The sequence below is a fragment of the Mobula hypostoma genome, chromosome 24, assembly GCF_963921235.1.
Source record: "Mobula hypostoma chromosome 24, sMobHyp1.1, whole genome shotgun sequence".
Lineage (NCBI taxonomy): Eukaryota > Metazoa > Chordata > Chondrichthyes > Myliobatiformes > Myliobatidae > Mobula > Mobula hypostoma.
Window position 1 is genome coordinate 10,966,249 of NC_086120.1, and position 13,592 is coordinate 10,979,840.

At 42.4% G+C, this 13,592-nt stretch overlaps 1 protein-coding gene across 12 annotated transcripts in view; it reads right to left on the reverse strand.

Moving 5' to 3' along the window:
* LOC134337298 (receptor-type tyrosine-protein phosphatase S-like) overlaps nt 1–13,592 on the reverse strand; it is a 513,177-nt gene that overhangs the window by 345,497 nt on the left and 154,088 nt on the right. For all 12 annotated transcript variants that reach the window (XM_063032185.1, XM_063032183.1, XM_063032184.1 and 9 more), the window contains exon 2: nt 4,417–4,590. In XM_063032185.1, the coding sequence (XP_062888255.1) occupies nt 4,417–4,504 (88 nt within the window). In that variant the 5' untranslated portion in view covers nt 4,505–4,590. The remainder of the gene's footprint in view (nt 1–4,416; nt 4,591–13,592) is intronic.

The following is a 13,592-nucleotide window of genomic DNA, read 5'->3' on the forward strand; positions in this document are numbered from 1 at the left end:
GCTAGCAGGAGAGCACCCGACAGCAGTATTGAACCCTGACTGCTGAAGCTGTGACATTCCAGTTGACGGAATCACTCAGCACCACATCTTTCAAGCAAGCTCCATGAATTTGCATGGCTGATAGTACCCTCCTTGTTCGAAGCTTCTCGTGGAGCTGGGGCCCCAGTCCCACTGCATACCACCGCTCGAGACAGATGTGGTGGGATTGAGCAGGTTTTATTCACCTCCTGGAACATGTGTTATCTGAGAGGGTCAGAATAGCCGTGAGGGACTGTCTCTATGCCATTGTTAACCAAATGAGCAAAGAGTGTGCCAGTCATGTGACCAAAGGCAGCTTTCATTTTATACACAATTCACCTCCACCCTCTTCCTTGCTCCAGAATCCTTATTTGCATCTTAACTTTTCACCTTCTACGTCATATGGTGACCCTTTTACAACAGACAGACAACATCTCTGAAGTGATTCCTATCACTCGACCCAACTCCAACAAAGTGCCACAAGAGAATCTCTCAAATGCTGAGGAAGTCTGCAGGTTAGGCAGCTTCTCTGGAGGGGTAGAAACAGTTGACATTTTAGGCCGAGACGCTTCATCAGTATTGGAAAGGAAGGAGGCAGAAGCCAGAATCAGAAGGTGGGGAGAGGATGGGCAGTCTATCAACAGCCTACTTAAAATAATCCTATCTTAATCCCTTTTTACTTCTTATTAACTCCCCTCAGACTCTGCCAGTCTCCTCCACACTATCTGCTAATGAATAGATCTGCCGAGAGCAGTTTGCAAAGTGTCACCATGTTCCGGGGCATTTTACAGCAGCAGATTAACTTACTGGCCCACACATCTTTGGCGTGTGGGAGGGAACTGGCACACTCAGAGGAAACCCACAGATTCACAGGGAAAACAAGGAAAGTCCATGTACACTGGGTCTTCCGTGGAGTGAGACAGAGGCTTTCACATCTAAGGCACAGTGAGTATTGGCAAATGGATCACTTTATCCCCTGGTATTCCATGCTGGAAACCAACATTCCTGGTCGGGGGATAGAGCCAGAAACATCTCTTTCTCCTCTGGGTTACCATTAAACCCTTAGGTTTATTCCAGAAATGAGCTCCCTCTCCTGAACCAGGACGACAGCTTTCCCGTTTCTTCCCCCACCACCATTTGCCACAGTAGATTCAAAAAGAGGACCAGCTTTGATGCTGAGACACCGCTTCCTCAGAATGGACTCCATTGAACAGGAGGACCCTCTGGGGGGAATTAGGATTGAAATGAGGAGAAACAGGATTATCAAGAGTACAACACAAAGCACTGGAGGAACACAGTGGGTCAGGCAGTGCCTATGGAGGAAAATGGGCAGCTGATGTTTCAGGTCGAGACCCTTCACCAGGACTGTTTCTCCAGACAGTCATATCCGCCAAGTTCCTCCAGTGCTTTGTGTGTTACTCCAGTATTTGCAGTTTCTTCTGTCTCTATTTAATCAAGAGCTCTGCAACCCCTAACCTTCACCAATTCAGGGAGCTGTGGCCATTCAGTGAATGAGTACATTCTAGGATGGGATCTATAATTTTTTGAACACTGAGGAATCAATGCATGAGGGATAGTTTACACGAGTCGCGAATCAGACATGATCTTACCAAATGGCAGAGCAGAGGTGTAGGGTATACTCTTGTTGTTCAACCAAGGTCAGCCTTGTGCCATACAACATCAACTGTAAAGGACTGACCAAGCCTATTGGACTTGAAGTTTCAGTGCCAGCTGTTTGAGTGAACTTTATTTTATCGGTCAAGGTTAGACCTAAAGCCAGAAGCCAGTGAGGTTCTCCATTGCACCAAATCAAACTGTGAATCGGAAAGAGAGCGGAACAAGGAAGACTGCAGTGCTGGTGTGATTATGTTTCCTGTACATCACATCTGAATACAGACTTTCTATCTGTTACACCCATGACACGCACACGCAGCCATCCCCATCTAGCTTGCCATCTTCATGCAACAGACCTCAGTACGACCACAAGCACCAATTAAACAATTCCTGAACCACATACTGTCTTGGGAAAACCACAAAGCAGATAAGCAGAATTTGTGGTCATTTAGGGATATTGGGAAATGCCCCTCCACCTTCCAAAAGTAATCAAGCAAAGCTCGAGGTGATGTTCTCTAAAAATACAACCATAATCATGTTCTGTGGCTCACAGAATGCGGGCTGCTGTATCAGACACAAGCCCCGAAAGATGTGCACCAAGCCCCCTTGGACTCTGGGATGCTGGCAATCCTCAGGATTACACTCAATAAAATAGCATTGCTTATCAACAGTGACGGCAGAACCTTTTATCTTACTGCCATGGCAACAACAAATGTAATTGGCTGAATGAGAAAAGGGCAAAGAGCATGCTGGACATGACTAATACAGTGCCTACTCCCCTGCTCCCCTGCTCAATCACTCTCAGCTTTCAACTTCACCGTAGCTCTGGATTTTTTATCTGCTGCATAATTCACCCTTAAAGTCTATGGAATAGGCGAGGGAGCCAGGAAGTGGCAGATGGATTATAGTGTAGGGAAGTGTAGGCACATCTGTGCACTTCAGTAGAGAGAATAAAGGTGTAGACTATTTTCTAAAAGAGGAGAAAATTCAAAAATTAAAGGTACGAAAGGGCTTGGGAGTCCTCGCACAGGATTCCGTAAAGGTTAGCTTGCAGGTTGAGTTGGTAAGGAAGGAAAATGCAATGTTAGCATTCATTTCAAGAAGACGAGAACACGAGAGCAAGGATGTAATGCTGAGGTCTTTTTAAAATTTGGTTGCTACTGGTTGGGAGCCCCTGCTCTAAAAGGAAGATTGGTGGGAATACTGTGGTGCTGGTGTGATGCCCACAGCTGCTTTTTGTTGGGGCCACAGTATATCCCACCGAAGAGTGGCATTCTCAAGGGACCCTCGTGATCTGCCACAATCCTATGAGGATCTCCTCATGGTGTAGGATCTGAGGAGCTGCAGGTGTGTGTACAATCAGTACATCTTCCAAATAGGTTTCATACATGTGTGTATAAGTATACGTATGTGTAGATGTGTGCCTGACTGAGCGTGTTTCTGCACAAATATGCATGTGTGTGCACACGTGACAAAGGTTAGCCAATCTGAGCAAGTGCTAATGACGCAGAGCAACAGCTATAATGTTGCAATTTACAAAGAAATTCCCGAGTATTATTCATTGGAAATGTTTCATCTCTACTGTCAAAGTCAGTTTGATAGATTGTCCTAACTTATTTCTGATTCAACAAGCAAACATTGTAGTCGAGGTTGATTTCATCCAGATGTTCTTTTTGCCTGTAAAACATACATTTAAAGTCTGTAGCATTGGGAAGTGCAAGATGGTGCCAGGTGTCTGTGCAACTAGGCCCCAGCAACAGTCTGTACCCTCAGTAGGGAAGGGGAGGGTAGTGACTGAAGCTGAACAGAACTCAGTGGCCTGTAGGGACAGACACAAGTTGAGCTCTGACTTTGCAGAAATGGTGGTGTTCAGCAGTCCAAGCAGACAGAGGTCACCGCACATCCTACCCAGAAAAATGAAAAAAAAATGCCTGCAGCTATCGGAAATCAGAGATAAAGCGAGGTCAGACAGCATCTGTGGAAAGTTAATATTTCCGGTATTAGCCCCTGCAAGGGCTGGCTGAATATATCCCTGGAGGTTTCTCAATAGTTTATACTTCAATCATTTAAAATGTGCAGATAAGTGCATAATACTTTTCATTTCTGTAAAATAAATGGCACTAAGGTATTGCTCCCAGACTACCTACAAGCTTCTGAGTAATCTGCTATGGGTAGGTTGGCCATGGGGCTGACGCAGTGCGTTGGACGATGAGTGGATTGTGGACGATGTTCATTCTTCTCAGGTGGAGAGCTGGGTGGGACTTGATGAAGCCAGAGAGCTGAGCATGTCTTCACCTTCCTCAGGTGTGGAAGAGTTAAGGTAAGCTGACAAAAATAAACAACAGAAAAAGCAGGAAGCCAATGTGCTGGGGATTAGCAATGATGGAAAAATAGGACCTACGTTTGGAATGTGTACCATGAGCAAGGGAGATTGAGAAAAGTAAGAAATATCAAGCAGCTATAGAAAATATTGACTGCACTTAGAGAGTTACGTACAGCTCCAGTGACCACACTACACATAAGACACCAAAGTCAAAGCTGAGTTTACAGTATGCACAAGTACAATTCCTTGCATCAGCATCATAGGCACATGGAGACACAACATTCACAATAAAACCTTAAATTATACAACATTAAACAAGAAAAAGAAACAAATCAAACAAAAATCCATTGTAATGCCGAGTAATGAACCGAATGGACAGTGTGCTTATCAATACCATTGGTGATGTGCGCTACCATGTGCAGTAAAGTCATCACAAATCCAGCTAGGTTAGAAAGGCTTACCTTCAATGGTGGTATCAGCCAACACTGAGGACAGCAAAGCCGTTAGGAAGACAACTGCTGGCATCATCAAGTGAGTAAGTAACAGCATGCTTGGCACTGACTTTTAACACTGGCCTGGAAGTCAAAGCCAGTTCCAGTGTAACTGTGTGTCTTCAGATTGGATTCGCTTCAAGCCTAGAGATAGAAGACAAAATATACAAGGTTAAAACTCTGAGCATTTCAGCAAATAAGTTCCTGTCAAAAGCCTCAGCCTGATCCACTGGTTTATTGCTCCAAAATTTATGGTGAGTGGAAGTGAACAACGCAAGCACTCAAGTGCTGGCCGGAGACCAGGAACAAGATCTAGCCCTAATGTTGTCTCTTGCTTTCTTAAATGGAAAAGTGAAAGGAATTTTGGCAGAGTCTACCATCTTCCTAATGGGCCAGGACTTGAAGGACACACATTTCCTTGATTAGTGTTGAGTGTAATTGTAAATTGAGTAAGGGTCTATGTCACTGGGTGGATGCACACCATTTTTTGCTGATACTGCAACACTCACTGGTGCACCACATTCTATACACATTACGTTGCTCAGCAGTACAGGGGACTGAGTCCAGAAGATTAAACACTTACTGAAGCAAAATTCTGAGTCTGCAAATTTAATTAATAATCAGTGCTCCGGAATAAAACTGATATGTTAAAATTTGGAAGCAAGTTGGCATTGTCCGTTGTATAGTTGCAATTGGGTCAGCTGTAAGCATGTAAGCAGAAAGCATGTTATCTGGAGGATGTTTTCCAAGATAGAAATTTAAACTTTAGTTTATTCTTTATAGTATATCCCATCACTGACAACACAGATACTGAATCTCCATCTCTAGTTCACAATCAGAATCAAAATCGGGTTTACTAATTCTGACATGTGTCATGAAATTTGCTGTTTTGAAGCAGACAATACAATGTAATGCATAAAAAATTGTTGTCTCTGAACCAAGCAGCAGCTAAGATCCAACCACATAGGGTGGGTCTGAAGTCATATCGACTCAGAATGGAAAGGGATAATGAATCTTCTTCCCTGAAGGACACCAGTGAACCAGATGGGTTTTACAATAATCTATCATTTAACATTTACCATTGCTAGCCAGGTATTTTAAAAAATCTTTCATTACTTGAATCTGAATTCCTCCCAGGTGGAATTCATACTTGATGCTAAGTAAAGGGACTTCCAGCAACACACATCAAAGTTGCTGGAGAACGCAGCAGGCCAGGCAGCGTCTCTAGGAAGAGGTACAGTCGACGATTCGGGCCGAGACCCCTCGTCAGGACTAACTGAAGGAAGAGCTAGTAAGAGATTTGAAAGTGGGAGGGGGAGGGGGAGATCCAAAATGATAGGAGAAGACAGGAGGGGGAGGGATGGAGCCAAGAGCTGGACAGGTGATTGGCAAAAGGAATATGAGAGGATCATGGGACAGGAGGCCCAGGGAGAAGAGGAAAAGGGACTTCCAACTCTTTTGATATTAGATTGATAAAGACTGCTGTTTGTGGGCACATATTCGCACTGAGTTTGGCTGGTGGAAAGGTTTGGAATGTGAATAGGGGTCTGGAGCCCAGGGTAAGGTCTTCGTATCTGAATAGAGGCCTGGACCCTGTACAAGAGTCTGGAGCCCAGCCAGGAGTCATAGTCCAAGCAGGAGTTTAGAACTTTCTGATGAAGGACACCTTTCCATTTCAAAGAAAATACCTCAGCTTTTCTACAAGCCGCAGAACTTCACTTGTTAATTCAGGTCATCGATAGACCCAAGTACCCATCCCTACACCTTACATGTTGAATCAGCAATTTTTAATTTTCAATGTGTGAAGATAAAGGATGCAGCAAAATGACAATGTCCTTGCCATTCAAAGCAACGTTACTAATATTCATTGGGCAAAAACTAGTGTCAGGATCACAGGCTAAAGATAATTCTGCAGCAGAGATCGGAAGGGGGTCTGTGTTTTATAACTATTCTGTTTTCTAAATCCTTTCCTGCAATTCTATCGCGAGGTTTAACTTCTGATATTTTTTCCATTAAGAGACAGTCAGCTCGTATGCAGAGCACACCGATTCCTCTGAATAAAATCCATCAGAGAGTGACAGCTACTGAATGGATGAGTCAGAAACTCATGAATAAAAAAACATTAAATGCACCTTGCAGGCTCTCTCCTTTCAGGTTACACGTGAGGTCAAGGTGAAGATACGCATCCATTCACTGAATAGTCTGACAGTAGACAGGGAGACAAATGACCCGGCTGATTCAGCATTTGGCATTTTGGCCCAGGGTCATTTATTACCATCGAAATGCCCACCAAAACATTAGCTAAAATCTAATAATAATACAAAAAAAAGTCTGGTCAGACTCCTGTTGTTGGAAATTGATCAATATGCAGAACCTGGGAAAATGAAGCAGATGTGATTCTGTTTCACAGCAGAACATTCCAGAGAGCTAGCACACACGTTTCAATATTAAGTATCCAAGTCTTCATGCGAGAATATTTTGCATCTGGCATCAACTTCAGCCCATATCAGGTCTGAACAGGAGCAGAACGTTCAGCTCCTCAGTGCTACTCCACTGTTTAATCAGATCACGGCTGATTATGCATCCATTTTATATTATCTGCATGTGTAGCCAAACCCCTTTCGAATTTCCAGTCCCCCTGCACTAGTGGTTTCATGGAACAGAGATAACTTGGCGCCATACCATAGATGCAGAATTAACGACCCTGAACCACAGCTGGGGCACAATGGAGAAAATGGCCAAGAACAGGCAAAAATGGAGGAGCTTCATTGCCACCAGCGGCGTAACAGGCAGTAATGAACTAACCAACAGTTGCTGCTAAATTGAGTGAGGCTTCCTGACTTCTCACCTAAATTGTCAATCTATCCCCACATTCTTGATACCCCTTTCGGTGGAAATTGCTTCAAGTTATGCATTATGAAGTGGTTTATATATTCAGAACCAAAAAGACTACTTCGCTCTTTTAAGGTGTTTATGTTTCATTATCACTTCTGCAAACCTTCCTCGAATATCTTTTAGCCCTTTATTCCTTCCGGCACTTATTGAGCTACTTTCATCTGTTCCTTTTGTTTGTGAGTTCCACAATCTCACCACCATTCAGAAATGTCATGCCAGACTGCTTGACAGACAGTCTTTACTGACACACTCTGGTTTATTCCTCCCCATAAATGGAAACACATCCCCTGCCTACTCTTACCTAAACCTTTCATAAATGTGAAAGTCTCAATTAACTCAGTCTTCAGTAAGCACTTTGCAATAAAGAGAGCCTCTTTGCTGAGTTGCAAACTTTCATTTGTAATTTCATCATTCTAAATCTGTTGTACCTCTTCAATGCCTTTTTCTCCTTCTCAAAGTATGATGACCACAACTTAAAATGTGGTCAAACCAAGGTTCAGCTTCTCTCTCTATCAGTTCTGTCTTATTTAAAGTAAATCCTGGTGCATTACATGCATCTTTCTGTGTTACTACTCTGTCATTACTTTCAATAACTTACTTATTGGTGCTCTGCAATCTCTTTGCTCCTCTGCTCCACTTAGATTATTTTTGAGCAATATGTGATTTTCTTTGTCATAAGGCATTACTGCAAACTTCTCGATGTTGAAATTCAGTGTCATTTACGTGCCCAGTTCATGAATATCTTTCTGTAAATTGCTACACTCCTCATTCTCCACAGCACGTTCCTTGTCTTCTTCTTCCAAATTGGAATTTGTTCTATAGTTAGGAACATATACTTCTTTTCAAAGTTGAAAACACGAATATAAGTGGTGAAGAACAATAGCCAAGCATTGATCCTTGCAAAATCACTTTCCCAAAAACTGCCTTGCCTCTCCATGCTTTCTGCTTTCTGTCATCAGCTAGCTTTCTATTCTGCTAACCTTCTGAACTAAACTTATCAGTTTGCTATGCAATAGCTTTATCAAGGAGATACAGAAATCGAGGTACTTACAATGTTGCCCTTGTTGACTCTTTTTGTTTGGATTTATTGAAGCCGATCAAGCAAGACTTTCCATTTTACCATCCTCATTGACTGCACGATGAAATATTATGGCTTTCAGTTGATTGATTTCTAATATTATCTTGCAACATAGGAGAAGGTAACTCAGCCCACTGTGTCTCTGCTGACTCATGGAACAATCCCTGTCTACTTCCTTTTAACCTTACGCAGAGGAAAAAACACCAACTACCCACTTATACTATTGACAACTCACTGTGGCCAATTAGCTTATGAACCAGCACAGATTTGGGATGTAGGAAGAAACTGGATGGTTTGAAGAGATCCACTCAGTCACAGACAGAATGCGTAAATCATACACAGATAGTACCGGAAGTTAGGATCAAAGCTAAATTGCCGAAGCTGTGAGTTAACAGCTCTATTTAACAAGCCATTGTGCTGTCCATTTTTACAGTTTAATGGTCATGTTTCATCCCTTCTGAGAGAGCATTATAAAGTAATTAATCCACAATGCATCTGAGTCTAAACTTTATTCAACTGAATTATTAAACATGTGAAAATGCCTCGGAATGAAGTTCTGATAAATTGTGTAGATGTAGCCTGCCAGGATTCAGGAATTTATCCCATCATGATGAATTAGTTTATTTAACATTTTGCATGTTTCTGATCTCCCATATTGTTCCTAATTGTATCTTCCACACCCGCCTCATGTTTAATGCTGAAACTAAATAACGATATCTAGAAATTTCTGCTTGTCATTTTCTCTTGTCTGTACTTTAGTGGCTCGGTTCCAAAAAGGATGCTTTGTTGCATTCTCGACTGAAAACGGAAAATGTAGTGCAAGAAGTATTCTGTGTAATTTCAGTTGGCTCTCCAATATAATCCTGAGGGATGTACAGATTGTCACAAGTTCTATACTTTAGAGGCAATGCTAAATATGACTCCAAACTCCGTGAAAACTTCCAAACAGGCAGGAAAAAAAGTAAATATCAAAATATATATGTCAGCATATACTACCTTGAGATTCATTTTATGCAGGCATTCACATTAGAACAGAGAAATACAATAGCATCAATGAAAAACTATGCACAAAGACTTACAACCAACGTGCAAAAGAAGACAAATGTGCAAAAAAAAAGTAGATAAATAATACTGAGAACATGAGTATTAGACTCCTTGAAAATGAGTCCATAGATTATAGAATCAGTGCAGAGTTGAGGTGAGTGAAGTTAGCCACACTAGTTCAGGAGCCTGATGTTTGAAGGGTAGTGCCTATTCCTGAATCTGGTGCTGTGAGACCCAAGGCTCCTGTACCTCTGTCCTGATGACAACAGTGAGAAAAAAGCTAACTAATTCATGCTTCTCATAGATTATTATGCCAAAGCAAGATATTCATCCCCGCAAAGTCTGTCCCAGCTGTCAAGGCATACCCGTTGTGTATTTAATATTTTAGTAATAGTTGAAAATTATTTTAAATATATTGATTGATTCAGCATTCTTTGTTGTTTGCCTAATTCGTTACAGATTTAGTGTAAAAGTACATGAATGGCATACGTCATTACACCACCATGTCATATGTATGCACCTCACTAAAATAAATATGAAGCACACACGTTGTCCCGGGCTCCTGTGTTTTTCTTTTAATTTTTCTGGAGGTACAAAACATAACAATGGTGATGAAAACAAACCCGAGATGATTACCTAATTGTTGAAACAAGACATTTCAGTTATAGTAAATGTGCAGAACATTTGTTCCTTCAGAAGGAGGAGAGAAAGACCGTTAAGTTAAAAAAAAGGTGGAAAACAGATGAAATTCACGGGTTCATAAACAGTAATTACCAAGTGAAAATAACAACTAATTTTTTAAAAAGCTGAAATAGCTGACTACATCCTAAAGACAGACATTTTTGTTTGCACAACAGATAACTGGATCATGTATACTGAATGAATTGAACAGTATTTTGAAACAAATGAGATAACTGATGAGAAACAAATGCCAGTGTTACTGAATGCAATAGGTAGAAGAGCGTACAGTTTGCTTAAAAGTTTGATTGCTCCAACCAAACCAGCCAGAGTGAGGTTTGCTAATATCATGAAAGTAATGCAGGAAGATTTACAACCAAAATGATTATTGATTGCAGAATGCTTTCGGGTCATTTCTTCGGCAGTTGAACAGGGCACAACTGCGCAAGCATGTGAAAGTCGAACTGTGTGGCAGCGGGAGATTTAAAAAGCAAGCAGGTTGAGGAGGGTCGGTCATTTCTTCGGCAGTTGAACAGGGCACAACTGTGCAAGGCGTGAAAGTCGAACCGTGAGACAGCGGGAGATTTAAAAAAGCTAGCAGATTAATGGAACGGGCGTCGTGGGAGTGGGCGATGCAGTAGTGGGAGACAGAGTAGGAAGGCTTTGGCTCGAGAGGCTGACGACGAGCCTGCTCCCAGTGAGGTAAGGCCGAGTAAGTTCCTTTAATTAATTTAATTACCTTAAGAGTAGGTAATGGAGGCAGCAGTCAGGGCAGTCGAATGCTCCATTTACAGTATGTGGGAAGTCAGGGCGAGCACAACTGTCCCTGATGACTACACCTGTGAGAGGTGCATCCAGCTGCAGCTCTTGACAAACCGAGTTAGGGAACTGGAGCTGGAGCTGGATGAACTTCGGATCATTCGTGAGGCAGAGGCAGAAACACACAGGAGTTACAGGGAGATAGTCACTTCTAAGAGTCAAAGGTAGCTGGGTGACTGTTAGGAGAGGGAAGGGGAATAGACAGAATGAGCAGAGCACCCCTGTGACCGTTCCCACCAATAATAAGTATATCATTTTGGATACTGTTGATGGGGACGACCTAACAGGGACAAGCTGCAGTGGTTGCGTCTCTAGCACCAAGACGGGACCCTCAGCTCAGAAGGGAAGGAGGGAAAAGAGGCGAGCAGTAGTGATAGGGGATTCGATAGTTAGGGGGACAGATAAGAGGTTCTGTGGAAGAGATCAAGAATCCCGGATGGTCTGTTGCCTCCCTGGTGCCAAGGTCCACAATATCTCGGATCGAGTTCTCAGTATTCTCAAGAGGGAGGGTGAGCAGCCAGATGTCGTGGTCCATGTAGGGACCAATGACATGGGTAGGAAGAGTGAGGAGGTCCTGAAAGGCGAGTTTAGGGAGTTAAGCACCAAGTTAAAGGACAGGACCTCCAGGATAGCAATCTCAGGATTGCTACCAGTGCCATGTGCAAGCGGGTTTAGAAATAGTAAGATAGCGCAGATCAACACATGGCTGAAGACATGGTGCAGGAGGGAGGACTTCAGATTTATAAATAATTGGGCTGTTTTCCAGGGAAGGTGGGACCTGTTCCGGCATGACGGTATACATCTGAACTGGAGGGGGGCAAATATTCTTGCAGGTAGGTTTGCTAGAGAGGCTCCAGTGGATTTAAACTAGATATGGGGGGTGGGGGGTGGGGGGTGGGGAGGGGAACCAGAGTGTAGGAACAGATGTAGGGGAGAAGGAAGAAAAAGAAGATAGTAAAGTTGTTTGCACCATTAGTGATAAACAGAGAGTAAGAGAGGAAAATTTCGTAAATGCATTTATTTTAATGCTAAGAGCATTGAAAGAAAGGTGGATGAGCTTAGAGCATGGATTGATACCTAGAAGTCTGATGTGATAGCTATTAGTGAAACATGGTTGCAGGAGGGGTGTGATTGGCAACTATATATTCCTGGATTTCGTTGCTTCAGGTGTGATAGAATCGGAGAGACAAGAGGGGGAAGTGTTGCATTGCTTGTCAGAGAAAATATTACAGCGGAGCTCTGGCAGGATAGATTAGAGGGCTCTTCTAGGGAGGCTATTTGGGTGGAAGTGAGGAATGGGAAAGGTGTAGTAACACTTATAGGGGTGTATTATAGACCACCAAATGGGGAGCGAGAATTGGAGGAGCGAACTTGTAAGGAGGTAGCAGATATTTGTAGTTAGCACAAGGTTGTGATTGTGGGAGATTTTAATTTTCCACACGTAGACTGGGAAGCCCATACTGTAAAAGGGCTGGATGGTTTGGAGCTTGTAAAATGTGTGTAGGGTAGTTTTTTGTAGTAATACATAGAGGTACCAACTAGAGAAGGGGCAGTGTTGGATCTCCTGTTAGGGAATGAGGTAGGTCAGGTGACTGAGGTTTGTGTTGGGGAGCACTTCAGGTCCAGTGATCACAATGCCATTAGTTTCAATGGAGAAGGATAGGTCTGGACCCAGGGTTGAGATTTTTGATTGGAGGAAGTCTAACTTTAAGGAGATGCGAAAGGATTTAGAAGGAGTGGATTGGGACAATTTGTTTTATGGGAAGGATGTAATAGAGAAATGGAGGTCATTTAAAGGTGAAATTTTGAGGGTACAGAATCTTTATGTTCCTGTTAGGTTGAAAGGAAAGGTTAAAGGTTTGAGAGAGCCATGGTTTACAAGGGATATTGGAAACTTGGTTCGGAAAAAGAGAGATATCTACAATAAATATAGGCAGCATGGAGTAAATGAGGTGCTTGAGGAATATAAAGAATGTAAAAAGAATCTTAAGAAATAAATTAGAAAAGCTAAAAGAAGATACGAGGTTGCTTTGGCAAGTATAGCAAAAGGATAGTGAAGGATAAAATTGGTCTCTTAGAGAATCAGAGTGGACAGTTATGTATGGAGCCAAAAGAGATGGGGGAGATTTTGAACGATTTCTTTTCTTCGGTATTCACTGAGAAGGATATTGAATTGTGTAAGGTAAGGGAAACAGGTAGGGAAGTTATGGAAACTATGATGATTAAAGAAGAGGAAGTACTGGCACTATTAAGGAATATAAAAGAGGATAAGTCTCTGGGTCCTGACAGGATATTCCCCAGGACCTTGAGGGAAGTTAGTGTGGAAATAGCAGGGGCTCTGACAGAAATATTTCAAATGTTATTAGAAACAGTGCCGGAGGATTGGACTATTGCTCATGTTGTTCCATTGTTTAAAAAGGGTTCTAAGAGTAAACCTAGCAATTATCGGCCTGCAAGTTTGACGTCAGTGGTGGGTAAATTGATGGAAAGTATTCTTAGAGATAGTATATATAATTATCTGGATAGACAGGATCTGATTAGGAACAGTCAACATGGATTTGTGCATGGAAGGTCATGTTCGACAAAACCTATTGAATTTTTTGAAGAGGTTACTAGGAAAGTTGATGAGGGT